The following is a 14,340-nucleotide window of genomic DNA, read 5'->3' on the forward strand; positions in this document are numbered from 1 at the left end:
CAGTGATTGTGGGACACTGTAGTAGGGCCGCAGTTGCGACAGAGAATGACAAATATGCTTTTTTTTGGGGGGGGGGGGGGAGGGGACAACAAAGAGTTGATTGGTGTGAGCTAGCACACGTGAGTAAGTGTATGCACATGCAAAAAGATCGGTTGAAACAGGAGCCGCAAAAAGATAAAAGGGGAGAGCACGTGCATGAGAAATGGAAAGGAAATAATAGGTGCTGTGATGTGTGTGTATGTGTGTGTGTGTGTGTGTGTGTGTTAGTGTGTGTGTGTGTGTGTGTGTGTGTGTGTGTGTGTGTGTGTGTGTGTGTGTGTGTGTGTGTGTGTGTGTGTGTGTGTGTGTGTGTGTGTGTGTGAGTGTGAGTGTGCAGGGTGGATTAAATATTTCTAATTGCCGAGCCTAAGGTTGCCGGTTGCTGGTTTAATGGTTTGATGACTGTAATGGGCCTTTGTGCACCATTTAGATATTGTCGTGGTTAAAAAGCTTTGGCAGCCACAGAAGTGGCCGGTCACGGCAGCACGCAGAGGTGGAGCGACGTCGTAGAGCGTCTCGTACGGGGGAGAACAGGCAGGAGTTGTACATGTGAGAACTACAAAATAACCCCATCTTTTTTTCTTTAAGAAAAGATGTCACAGCAGAGGGAAAAAGAAAGAAAAACCCCCAGAGTGTGGGGGGCAGGATGACAAAAGGGACGAGATGATGAAATGATCCGAGTCTGATGTGAAACTTTAAAGCGATCCACAATCATTGAAGTAAACATCACAAAAACCCAAACAGCATTCAGCATCTTCTCTCCAAATTGCTTTAATACCACATTTGAGAATAACTGGGCAATATTTACAACGTTGTGACAGATGGATTAATTTGCTGAAATAAATCAGTTACACCTGCTTTGTAGATCAAAAAAAAAGGGAAGAAAGAGCTTGTGATTTGATCTGGCCCGACAACATGTTCCTACAACTGAATTTAAATGCTACAAGGGGGGGATTATGCTGTTGCCAGCAGGACAAAATGAGTAATTTTAGCACGATGGCCATGAGGCTCAGAGGGTCTAACAACACCAGCCCACAGCCAACGCTCATCATATCACAGTGTAGTCAAAAGGTGGAACAAAATGTGAGCTTTTTAACAAAAAACTGTAAGTAAAGTTTTATTTCACTTAACACGATTATCAAGGTGTGAATGCCCAAAAACTGGCCCTTCACAACATTCCTGACAGTGCAGAGAAGGGAGGAAAAATGTTGAACACAGCTTGAATAAAACTAAAATCAGACTCAAGTGACACTGAGATGAAAAACAAATTATACGTGTTCTTCTTGAAGGAGAACTGACAGTGCCGTTCTGTCGAGCAGGCATGTTATTTCAGTGAATCTCAGAGAGTTTTTCCAATCGTGATTAAATTTAATGTCTTCATTCGGTCGAGGAGGCCAAACACCATCATTTACACGAGCTCACAGGGAGCCCGCCACACAAGGACGCCAGATAAGTAAGGCTCGTATACAAAAGGGCCGTCATTCAAACTCAACCGCAGAGCCCAGATTTGATAGACGTTGTGGATCCTGTAATGAGAGGATGGCTCGGCACTCTGCTGGATTTGTTTCAGTTTTGCTGAAACGTGAAGGTTTTGATTCAGTCTTTTCAGTAGCAGCTGTGTAGTGTAGCGCTCTCAAAAGACCGGTCCCCTCTCCAGGGCCGCGGAGAGGATGATGGAGATGGAGGTACGGCAGACACATCTGAAGTTCACTTTAATTGGCGACTTTTCAGCCTCTGCAGAATAATAAAGTTGCACAGTTACAACTTTAGGTAGTTCATAACTTTATGTTTCATTACTCACTGAATTGAAGTACCAGTGGAAAGTTGCTCTATTGTTATTGGTTTCGCTGGGCAGAGTTATGAAGTGCAGAAGTTGGCAGAGTGTGATTTAAAAATGGATTTGAAAGTTTTGGTTTTTTGGTCAATCCCCTGAGACCCTTTTGCCTTTTTGTATGGGGATTAAAGTCTAAATGACACGTATTAAAACTCCTACAAGTTGTAAATTGTTAGTTTGTATTAGAGGCACATTAGTAAGGGTCTAATTTCACTTTTGCAGTTAGAAAAGCTAGATACTACAGTAAATGTACATGTACATGTAACATTTGGGATCCTGTCCACTCACAGCAGGCCTTAATTCAGACATTGAACATAATGCTATGACGAGTAATTACACTGAGAGCACCACAGAAACTTTTAATAATTTAGCTCAGCTGGACTTCCCTTAGCGTTAAGTAAATGTTTTGATGCTGTCCAGACCCTTGTTTAGTCTCAAGCTTGGTCAGTGTGTCTTTCTCTTCCATCATTACTTTCTTTAGTCTCTTAAACAAGGCTTACGCTTCTCTGCAATAATGTCCACAGTAGCTCTATGAGCTGGTTTCACCGTGGTCGATGTGTGGCGTAGAGCCACGCAGCAATATTCAGGTGTCAGAGGAGACAACCACGATGCTTTGGGTGGTTCCTGCTGACACTAAGGTCATTAGACACTGAGGGCTAGGCTATGCTTCTTAAAAGTAATCAAATCCCTCTTCAACTGGATATTATAGCATGGAATAAAATGTTTTGTGCTGCTTTAGGTCACATTCCTGATCCCACCCTGGGCGCCGGTTCTCTGGGTGCCGATAAACACAGACCCAGCTGCTGTTTTCATAGACGACCAACACATTCTACCTGGATCAGCTCGGGTCAGCATAGTCACAAACCAGCAGTTCTGATGATGATCAGGAGCCTGTAATTGCAGTTCACTGGCCAAGCCTGAATGTTAATAGCTATAATCGAAGACAATGAAAGTACATGAATAGAAACCTGTCTTGTGTCCCTGCATCCTTGACACTTGTGCACAGCGCAGGTGAAAGTGTGGTTGATATTTTTTCCAGCTACAATGCTACGATGCATTGATCAACACAAGGCAGACAAAACTTAAACAAAACAAAGAACAAAACATGAAGAGCCAAACGCTTTATATCAACCACGTCAAGCACAAAATTAGGTGCCGCTTTTGGCGGTGAATAATGACGCAATCAGCAGCAAATTGCGAGCTCAAAGTGTAGTAAATTACTCTGCAGCGATTCATTTAAATAATGTGCTTCCTGAATGTTGCCCTCTGAAAGGGAAATGTCTATAAATACATAGGCGCCAAGGCCAAGTGCAGAGATCCGCGCGTCCGTGCCTTCTCGCTGCGCCTGGGTAGTAAATACTGACAGTAACTTTTAATGCATGCGCTAGACATAAACTAACTAATGTTATGTCATGAAAATCATCAAGGATCTTCAGCTGTGGGACTGAAACCAATGAAGCAGAATACATTTGCTGAATTGTAATTAGAAATTGTGGAAAGATGCAGCAGAAATGAGTGAATCCCACGATTCACAAAGGAGCCCTTAAATCCGAGCGATACGTAAGGACATCACTAAGCTGTCTTTCATTAGTCCTAAATAGAGTCTCCTGTACACATCACTCCTTTGTCTTTCTAAAGTCTTCACTGGCTCTGTTTTAGCAGACAGTCACTCAGGCGCACAGGTAACCACGAGTGCAAAGAAGGGTCCTAATGGTGACATAATCAGTGACTGTCTCTCCTTGTTAGTGTCTTAAAAGACTGTAAAACGTAGGAAGTGTGGCCTGCAGAGGTGGTGGGCTTTTAATGACCTGTGTACAGCTTTACGAAGCTAGAGAAGCCTAGACTGGAAGAAAGACTGGAACAAGTGAGGTTGAGGAAGAGGAGCATAGGGACCGGTTTGTTGTTCTAGTTCAGGGGTCGGCAACCCGCGGCTCTAGAGCCGCATTCGGCTCTTTAGCGCCGCCTTAGTGGCTCCCTGGAGCTTTTTCAAAAATGTTTGACCTTTTTTTCCCCTTTTTTCCTTCTTTTTTTTCTCTTTTCTCTTTTTTTTCTTATTTTTTTCCTTTTTTTCTCTTTTTTTTTTTTTTGCATTCCTTTTTTATCTCGACATTTCGACTTTTTTCTCGAGATTGTACTTCAACATTAATCTCGACATTTCCACTTTTTTCTCAAAATTTCCACTTTTTTCTCAATATTTCCACTTTTTTCTCAATATTTCGACTTTTTCTTGACATTTTGACTTTTTTCCTCAACATTTCGACTTTTTTCTCGACATTTCGACTTTTTTCTCAAGATTGTACTTCAACATTAATCGTGACATTTTCTACTTTTTTCTCTAAATTTTGACTTTTTTCTCGAGATTTTGACTTTTCTCTCGACATTTCGACTTTTTCTCGACATGCATAATGAAAAAAAAAAACTTCTCCCCACTTATAACTAATATAGGATGTGTTTGCCTTCATTCTAAGACTTTTCATTTTTTGCGGCTCCACTATATAGCCGTATTGGACCAAAAACATAAAAAAAAAATATGTCTGGACCAGATATATTTTTTTTTGTGTGTTTTTGGTCCAATACGGCTATTTCAACATGTTGGGTTGCCGACCCCTGCTCTAGTTTGTCTTCCTACATATTCTGTTGTGCAGACACGCCAGTAAAACAGTTCCGTTACATTTGAATGTCAGTCACAGTCAATGTAAACAGGACATGGACAGGTTGGTCCACGGAGGGTGGCCTGTGTTGGTCAGAGATGATGGATGGACTCACGGACCGGGCCGTGTCTCCTCTTTAGCACGCGCCCCGGTCCTTCCTCTCATCATTCCACTAATAAAAAGCATCTGTTCCATCTGTCACGGAGCCACGGCAGCGCTGACCCCTGCCCCCCCCGTCTCCAGAGGTGTGGGAGATGACTACTTGAGGCCGATTCTGCTGTTCCTGCTCATTAAGTCACTCCGGATGACAGCGCCAGTTAAAAACCTGAAATGCTGCTAAATTTAAAAACAGCTGGGGGGGTGGGAGGTGATCCAAAGAGGTGAGAGAGGAAGGATTGTGAGGGAAAGTGGGTTTTCCTTTCGAAGAAACAGGACTGGCATGGAGGAGGAAGCATAGGGGCGATAGAGACGGTGACCCTTTACCATGTCGCCAGGAAGAGAGAACAGAAGCATTCTCTCTCTCTCTTGGTTCATTTCTCTTCTCCTTCTCCTCCTCACTTCCTGTTCTCTGACTTCCCTCTGGAGATCGTATGTTTTGCCAATATTTATAGGCTGAGGAGAATCCTGAGGGTAAACGGTGCCCTTGTCCTGTTGCTGTTTATCTACTGCCGATGTGGTAGATAAACCCAAGTCTCAAGAGCTGAGGTGAGGCTCAAAAAAAAAAAGAAAGAAAAAGGCTTGTAGTGGGGAGATGAGAATGGCTTCCTGTGTGTGTGTGTCTGCGTGTGTGTGTGGTTGTGTGTGACAGGATCGGTGTGGTGAGAAACAGCCCCAGCATGACGATGGCCGGGTGCCGGCCACCGACAGCACCGTTCAGGTGCTACTGGGACGCGTGTTAGATGGAGGTCAGGAAGGAGGAAGAGAAAGAATATGGAAGGGAGTAACAGTGGGAAATCAGAGAGGATGACGAGGAGAGGGGGGGGGGGGGGGGGGGATGACGGAGCTTGTTTTAAAAAAAGAGAGAAGGAGCGAATAGGTGGAAAGCAGTGAAGGAAAAGGGAGGGGAGGAGGGAGACTGGAGCAACAAGAGGCTGTGAGACGAGGCCGAGTCAGATAAGGAGATGGAAATCAGAAGATATGACTGGAGTGGAGGCGATAACAGTGGTCCGGCTGAGAGACTGGAGAGGGATAAATGGATTAATAACATCCCTCATCTGAATCTTGCACCTCCTCCACACAAACACACACACCTGCAGCCCACATGTCTCTGCTCTCTCCCCGCCCACCGAGCTCAGCATCATCTTATTCTTCCTCTCCTTTCCTGGAAGTAAGGGACAGGAAGAAAGATGTGTGACGACAGACGCGTGCTCACCTTCTGCAGCTCTCTTTATCGCCGTCTTGGGACCCTGTGAAGCTCAGCATCTTCATCGTGCCTGCTTCCACTTTAAACCCTGCTGCAACCTCTTTACTATTTTCTATAAAACCGTATTTAAAGGGAAACGTGTCCTTTTCTTTACCCCGTTAAAGTCTTGTGTGTTTGCATCCTGCATAAACAATCAAAAAAAAAATAATGCAGCAAATCAGCAAGATTGCTGCCAGAGCTTTGAAATGAAATGGAAGATGTGACCTTTCACTTATTGATTGCATCCGTCTCCTTGTTTTTGTTTCCTCGCTGGAAACATCTCCAAAAATATTTGTAATATTCATGGGATGACAAGTGGAATCCACGACTAATCTGCAATTAGATCCAGTCATCAGTAGGTGCTTCTCCTCACCTATATCAGACACAAAAGCCTGACAGCATCTACATACGCGTTAGTCTCCTCAGCCTCGCTGTACGTGACACAAACAAATACACGCAGAGGGGAAGGATGATGACGCTTGGGCGAGGGCCGGGGGACAGACGAGAGCGGCGGCAGCAGCAGCAGCATCAGCCTGCACAGGCCCCTCGGTAGTCCTTCGCTAAACTTAGAGCAGAAATGGGCCAGAGAGAAGCGACGCATCTCTGCCTGACTGTTGAGGATAATTAACTTTTGAAATAAAAAAGAAAATCAACACACCTGTGCGCTATATTGTCCTCATCTCCTGTTTATTTCTCCTCCCAGTTTACATCCCATAAATACCTGCAAGTGCAAACACAGAATCCACATCGCTGTCAAACTGATGTGTCAAATATTTTAATGAAGACATGTCCTTTTTTAATTAAGAGTCAAAAAATACTTAAATAAGGTCACTGTTAATTAGATGATGTTCTGACAACTGTTCAAGCTAATTAAGCTTGTATGTGTTTGATTAAAGATAAGTAGGCTTCCTCGATAAGAGATGTGACGATGAGGGACGAGGAGAGAGAAGCAGAGAGGAGAAGAGAGAGAGGGGTGTGAGGGGCGGTTTAATTGAGGTAGAGATAATAATTGTGTGCATCCGTGTGTGTATGTGTGTGAGACAGAGAGAGTGCAGGCGAGGGAGAAGGGGAAAGGAAGGGGAGCGGAGGGGAGGACTCGTCATCAATACGTAATTTCAGAGCATGTGGTAATGGCGGCTTTGGCTTGGAGGCTTCATCAGAAATAAATGTTCTCAAGCACTTCTGTGTTTGTGTGAAAGTGTGTGTCCTGCTCTTTTGTGTATACGTATGTGTGTGCGCGTACGCCTGTGGCTGTGACGAGTTTACATCGCCTTCCCACCATCTTTTAAATTCACTATATTCAAGCGAAGGCCAGCTGTTCCCTCCTTCCTCACCTCCCACTCCTCTTCTCTCTCTTATCATCCCTCCATCCTCTCTCTCTCTCTCTCTCTCCCGCTCTCTCCCTGGCTGGGTTCACTTTCCATCAGGCAGTGCAGCAGTCAATAGCACCCCCCACCCCCCGCCCCCCCTCGCTCAGGTTCAAAGGATCCTTTATAGGCAGGATAGAAATATGCATTGCCAAAAAGCTCCCAGCAACAGACTCCACTGGCTCTCTTCAGTTTCTATCTCAGTCTTCGCCTCCGTTCCACTCGTACGTGACCGCTACAATCGATATGTACACGGCACAAAAAGTTAATTACAAGGTATTTAGAAGTCAAAATGATTTAACAAATGGGATGTAATTCACACTCCTGGCCGGTCATGAAACATGCATGACGTGAAACTGCAGATGGGCCGACAGATAATCATTCCAGATGTAAAACACGGCCCTCCGTACGGCGCAGACTTGTCTCAGTTAAAAGATTAGCTACATGACAGGACTGATGTAATTCTCTTATCTGCACAGTATATGAGAATAAGCCACAGTAAGTATCCAAGATAGACTAGAAAAATGTTGGAAATGTGGGAACGCTAAACCGTCTCTGATCAAAACCTAGAAGATGTTCCTGTTTTCACCATTACGGCTCACTCATTTGTATTTATTTTTATTTTTAAAATTGTTTTGCTTAACTACATTTGTGTGAAGGGATTGAATATTCTTTTCAAATCTCATGTTTTTGTGTAAAAACCAAATTAACATCATCTGAGTGTGGTGGCGTTAGTATCAGGCAAATGTAATCCAAAAACAACTTATAACATTTTTACATGCCCATTTTTTATTGAACAAAAATGAAGCTGAAAAGAAAAAAAAGGTCATCACCCCTCCACCACTGTGCTTTTTAGTTAATTTATTTATTTAAATCCTACCAGACATGGTGCTAGACACAAATATATGTATTTGATTCTATTTTTTTTTCCTATATTGAGAATATTGAGAATCTTAATTTGCATGGTTTGATTTAAAGTTAATTACAACATTTTAGAGTAGGCCATATGCGTCTTAGTTTATGAAAGTAGAGGAGTGTGTTTTGACAGTATATCAAGAACAAAAAAAAGCAAAAACAGCTTCTTATTCGGTCTTATTCAGCGCAATCCAATTAAATGTGTCAGTGCAATATTTATGCCGTGTTTATATTTATTTTATAACTTAATAAAATATTTGTAGGATTGTAATTTCCTAAACCGTCGTCACTTGGGTCCTGTTCCTTCTGCTGAGCGTGAGCTGGGTGGTGGGCCACTGTGGAGAGGAAAAGCTCCCTTTTAACAAGAAGAGACCTTGAACAGAAGCAGAGCTGGGGAGCCCGGCCATCTGCCTCCACTGGTCGGGGGTGAGAAGACAGAGACAGAGATGCCAGAAAAACACAGAGCCAAGGATTCCTGCTGTGGGGGGAAAAAAATCAATTGAGAGAGATCTACAAAGTTAATCAGAGCATTATGCAAACATGAAACAGCCACGTTCAGGTTCATGGGCTCCAGACTTCAGGCTCTCTGCCTGTAAAGGATTCTCATCAAAGTATAAACATTTACATACTGTAACATTTTGATCACATCTTGACTGGTTTACATTTCAGATCCATGTGGTGGTGTATAAACGGCAACATATTGAACATGACTGTTGTAGTAGCGACTAAACAGTAGTCCAGCCTGAAGTTACTGAACTTTTCTGCATCACATGAGGCTAAATGTCTTTCTTCTATGCCAGTAAAACTTAACTGAATGGATGTGTGATGTGTAGTGATGTGTGGATCAATACTGAAATATTGATACTTCCGATACCAGATCTGTATGCTCTAAAATCGATTCTCAAATGAAAATATCGATACTTTTGATACTTCAGTCATTTGTTGTAATGTATATCATTAACAGGAATACGGCAGAGAGTAACTATTCAGATTTTGTCTAAATGATGCTTATTTTTGTTTGTTACTCTGTTATTTATTTTAATGGTTTTATTATTTTACTTAGTTATCTTAGTTACTTTACTTATCTTTTTGTGTGATGGAAACACCTTTTTCAAACACTGTTTTATCGGTTGTTGTATTAGCTCGGCTGTATTGTGAATGAGGCCGCTACCTCAGTATAGTTCTGACTTTAAAATGAACAGGTAAATAAGTGACTCTGATGTCTGGTATTCTTAAACTATCTACATTTTTTAGATTTACCAGGCACATTAGGTGTATTTGCACAATGTATCAGTATCGAATTGGTATCGCCGATACCAGCCTGAATTTTTACTCTATCGGATCGTAAAGGAAATCGGTGGTATGGAACATCATTAAATGGCGGTTCTCGTGAAGTTGTGTAAGAGGTTCTGTGTTCTCATCTTCTGAGATGAACTGTGGCACCTTCCAGTAGATGGAGCCTGAGAAAAGCTGTTACATTACATATAAGAAGAACCTACACGGACATAAAAACACAAATGAAACACGGCTTCTGCAGTTTGAGTAAAGATGACGTGACTGTCTATCTTCTTCTGTGACACACTCGGAATGAAACACGTGTGCAAGTCTTTGGACTTGACCTGTGTTTCCTCCATTTCTCCTTCCGTGTACGTCACCTGATCATGCTACGATTCATTTTCTTTTTTACCAGCGTTCCTCACTGTGTTTTACTGCATCATTAAAAACGTCAATAAGTGTTCGTGTGTATCTAAAGCACATGATTTGTCTTTCAGTGAATTGTATTGTCTGACAAATGCCGCTGTCACTGCCACATTTTGCCTGCATTTGAGTGTGTTTTATGCATGAGAAGATATCACTGTTTGTATTTTGAAACTATTCAAATGTCTCTTTTTGTGTGTATTGGTGCATAATTCAAAGCAAGATTGAAAAAGTAGGTCTACTTTTCTCTTGCAGCCACTGATGTGCCCCTGTGTGTGTAATTGAAATACCTGAGTTATTGATTTTTACTCCCCATTCAAGTCAAAGAACCGCTCCAGGAGTGTGTGAGCGCACTCATTTAGACGCTCTGGGGCGCAGCGAGCGTCAACCGGCGGGCCGCGGCCCCGTCAACTGTGGAATACACACATGCATGCGCACAAATATAAACACACAGCATGCAGCAGCAGAGCAGCACACTATGTCCACACCTGCACAGGGAGGAGAAGAGGGAACATTAAACATACCAACACAAACACATTTACATTGTCATAGATATGCTAAACAACACACACACACACACCTCTATTTCCTGTCGTCCCCTCACTGACAGCAGCAGCCCTTTACGGCCGAGCGGCTCAGGCTCAGCCTCCTTCCTGCATAAATATCTGGCTGACTGCCCGACACACGTGCATGGACACACACCTCCGTTCCCTCGCTCCTGGCGTCCTGCCTCTCCGCTCACCGGCTCCGTACAGGATCACAGCGGCCCGCCGGCCTGGCCTCCTCTCCTCCATTCATCCCATTGTCGCCACATTGTCCTGCGTGTCCGTCCCCTCTGGAGACTCCAAATCACAGCTACGTCCGCACTGCTTTTTGTACATCTCTGTCATTTATTCGAGCTGGCCTGATTCTTTTCTTTCCCTCTAGTTTCTCTCTGCGCTCTCCTCTTATCTGCTCCCTCTTCCATGGCTTCATCTGTGCTTTGACATATCCCTTCATCTCTCTCTGCTCTTTCTTCAGCAGCCATTGGTCCTGTTGCGTCGTGTGGTGTTGTGTATTGTTACAGTGGCCAAAGCTGACGTCAGCCGCACATCCACAGAGGGGACAGTGACCGGCTCGTGGAGCGTATTCCAAAACCTTGCTGGCCAGTTTCCCGCGCCTGGCCGACTGACTCACTGGCCTCGCTACTCCCTCTGGGAATTTTAATACTTACTAATCGATCACTTTGTGCCAAGCAGAGGTGATAATGTGGCCAAACCCTAATTGTTGTTGCTGTAAATGAAGAGTGGTGTTTTGCAGCACTTAATTTAAGTCACCTCTCAGCCTGCTTCTTCCCTGCGTCTGGATTTACCTGGCTCTTCTTTTAGCGTGTACTTTTCTCACAGGCTAATGAAAATTCTGCAGACCTCTGGCACTCTGAGCGAGTGAGTCGGACAGGACATTAATACTGGCGTTAAGAAGCGAGAGATTGAGAGGGAAAGCCAGGGGAAATGGTGACGGTGGCGGCGGGCGAGGGGTACGTGGCGGGGAAGGGTGCTCTGCAGAGAATAACGGGGGAAGTGGGAGAGCGCGAGTCTTGAAATTCAATTATAACTGAGCCCTGGCGGTGATTCCAGTGGTATTAATGGGACGGCAGAGCGAGTGAAGAGATGGATAGAGATGGATGAATTACGGAGGGAGAAAGAGAGAAACACAGACGCATGATACATCAGAGTGTACTTTATGATTTCATCATTTTGAGACACAGGCTCTGCAGTAAATGGGAAAACAGCATTTTATTTTTCTTTTGCACTCTAATTTTCTCATTTTAAAGTGTGCTCTTACTTTGCATTTCACTTCTGAGCCTATCACCTCAGAGGTGAACTAATCAGCCCAGGTGGGACTGGAGCAGGTTAACGTCCAAGTCTCAGTGAACCTCAAAGAGAGTCCCTAGAAACCAACGGCCGCCAGCTCGCGTGGCTGAAGTTTACACTCATTTCACTCACGTGCAGCTGAACACACACACACACACACACACTCATTCACATAATCTGGCACATTAGCTGCGTGAATATCCGGGAAAATAAACACTCCACTGTACATTGTGTACACAATAGTTGGACGGTCACAGACTGACTCATAAACAAATGTACCATAACAAGCTCATGATGCAGAACTGCAAAGCTGTGTCTAGACTAGTATTTCTCACCTCCTCTTCTTCTTCTGTCCAACTTCATTCTGTAGCCAAAACTGGTGCTAAAACGCAAGCTATCAGTCTTTAGGCATTGTTTACTGAAGCTTCCGTCTGTTTGGTTTGGTTTGCTGCACATTCTACATCTATCGTAACACGATTAGGTCTCTCCGAGGGAAGGGACGTGGTCAGTGATGGCTTTATTTCTCTTCTGTACAGTTCCTGCAGGGTGTGTGTACAGTTGTACAAGTCTTTTTTGTCGATACAAATTTAGCATGCATTAAAAAAAAAAGAAAGCTAAAATAAAACAAACTGCTGAAAATAATTGGTGAGATCAAGGACAGCAGCGTTAAGTCCACAGACGTTGCTCCAGCCACAAACTCATTAAAGGAGTCATAAAGGGAACTGATGAAAATCATGACCGGTGTCATTACAAGTCCGCAGGAGTCCTCTCGCCTTTCTCCTCTGTGAGTGAAAGAATAAAAGCCACTAAATTAATGTTCTCACCAATAATGTTACAAAACCGCCGCCGGTCCTTTAAGTAGTAGCTATCCTCCTCTGTGAGCAAAGCCTACTAAATTAAAGTTCAGGCCAGTATTGTTACGTAACCATTCATGCTCAGTCTTTGTTCCTTTTGTGTCTGTTTCTGTTATTATCAGGATGACAACTCCATGTTCTTTCAGTTCGGCCCCTCTATCGAGCAGCAGGCTTCTGTCATCCTCAACATCATGGAGGAATATGACTGGTACATCTTCTCCATCGTCACTACCTACTACCCGGGATACCAGGACTTTGTCACTAAGGTATCAGCACGCACCAGTATTTATCAGTCGAAAGCTCAGATAAATCTGCTCAAACATTGATTTTTACAGATGTCCTGATCACATCTGTTCCCGAGTCCCAGGCATTTGATTTTTTTTTTTTTTTTTTTTTTTAAGATGTTTTGGCACTAGTGGCCTTTAATCAAAGTAGGTGGACAGGAAATAGACATTGACAGAGGGGGGAAGAGAGGCAGGAAAGAGCAACAGGTCAGGATTCAAACCAGCGCTGCCTGCACGAGCAGTAGCCTCTATAAACCCTCTAGCTATCCAGGCCCGGAGTCATTTGATCTTTAAGTATTTGTAGACAACAAAGTCCCAATCTGATACTTTGGCAAAATGCATGAACAAGAAATAAAAAAGAGATGCTATCCAAATTGTTGTTCTAACACAACTTTTGTTATTATTGATGCTAATTCAATTAAGATAACACAATCTATTTACAGCAGCTCACTGCATCAGTCCAAAATGACATAAAAAAGAGAAAAAAGTTATAAAGCATATTCAGCATCATTGAAAATCCAATTTCTGTTTAGTGAAGAATTTAAACAAACTAATCCAGAATTAAATTGAACATCTCAGTCACCCATTTCACACATTCTGCCGTATGAGATCCACGTAGGTGCTGAGCATTCAAGGTTGTGCAGTGTGAATAAAAATTGCAGTAGACCCACTGTGAATTGATATATATATGTGTGTAGATATATACATACTGTATATGTATATATATAATATATATATATATATATATATATATATATATATATATATATATATATATATATATATATATATATATACTATGTACTGTGTGTATATATATATATATATATATATATATATATATATATATATATACATATACAGTATGTATATATCTACACACACATACATATATATATATGTGTGGTAAACCCAAATGCAGGTAAATCTTACTCACGGTTGGTCATACAATAAATTCAGCCATATTTTGCTATCTATTTAGCCCTTTCGCCATCTTTGGGAAACTTCTCTCCCTTCTTCAAAGCTTCTTTCAGTGTCGGGTCGCTCTGGTGTTGGACCATGTTAATAGTGTTAAACACAGCTCTCTCCTTTCCGCCTTGTGAAATTCCCAATTTGCACACAGTACAAGGGCTGTAGGGTTGCGTTCTCTGTCAGTTTAAAATATTCCCAAATTGCAGACATTTCTGAAACGCAGAAGAGCTCACTAGCTACTACCATCACTCTAGGATGAAGGTTACTCCGACTCCTCAGCTGACATAGATTGCAACTTAATGGTAAAACTTAAGGAGATAAAACTGTAATATGTCAGAATTTTTATTTTTTTCCAATCACATGATTAAATCAGCAGATCCCTAATTGGTTTGTCTTCATTTCAACTACTCTCTACATAGCGGAACAATAATGAACACATCCAAAAGTCATGTAGTTCAACACTTTTTTTTT

The 14,340-nt window shown here is 42.6% G+C and overlaps 1 protein-coding gene across 1 annotated transcript in view; it reads left to right on the forward strand.

Moving 5' to 3' along the window:
- Positions 1-14,340, forward strand: part of LOC133422717 (glutamate receptor ionotropic, NMDA 2B-like) — a 153,962-nt gene that overhangs the window by 68,894 nt on the left and 70,728 nt on the right. Inside the window, exon 4 of the mRNA XM_061712766.1 lies at positions 12,736-12,879. Within this exon, the coding sequence (XP_061568750.1) occupies positions 12,736-12,879 (144 nt within the window). The remainder of the gene's footprint in view (positions 1-12,735; positions 12,880-14,340) is intronic.

Source organism: Cololabis saira, chromosome 21 (assembly GCF_033807715.1).
Source record: "Cololabis saira isolate AMF1-May2022 chromosome 21, fColSai1.1, whole genome shotgun sequence".
Classification (NCBI taxonomy): domain Eukaryota; kingdom Metazoa; phylum Chordata; class Actinopteri; order Beloniformes; family Belonidae; genus Cololabis; species Cololabis saira.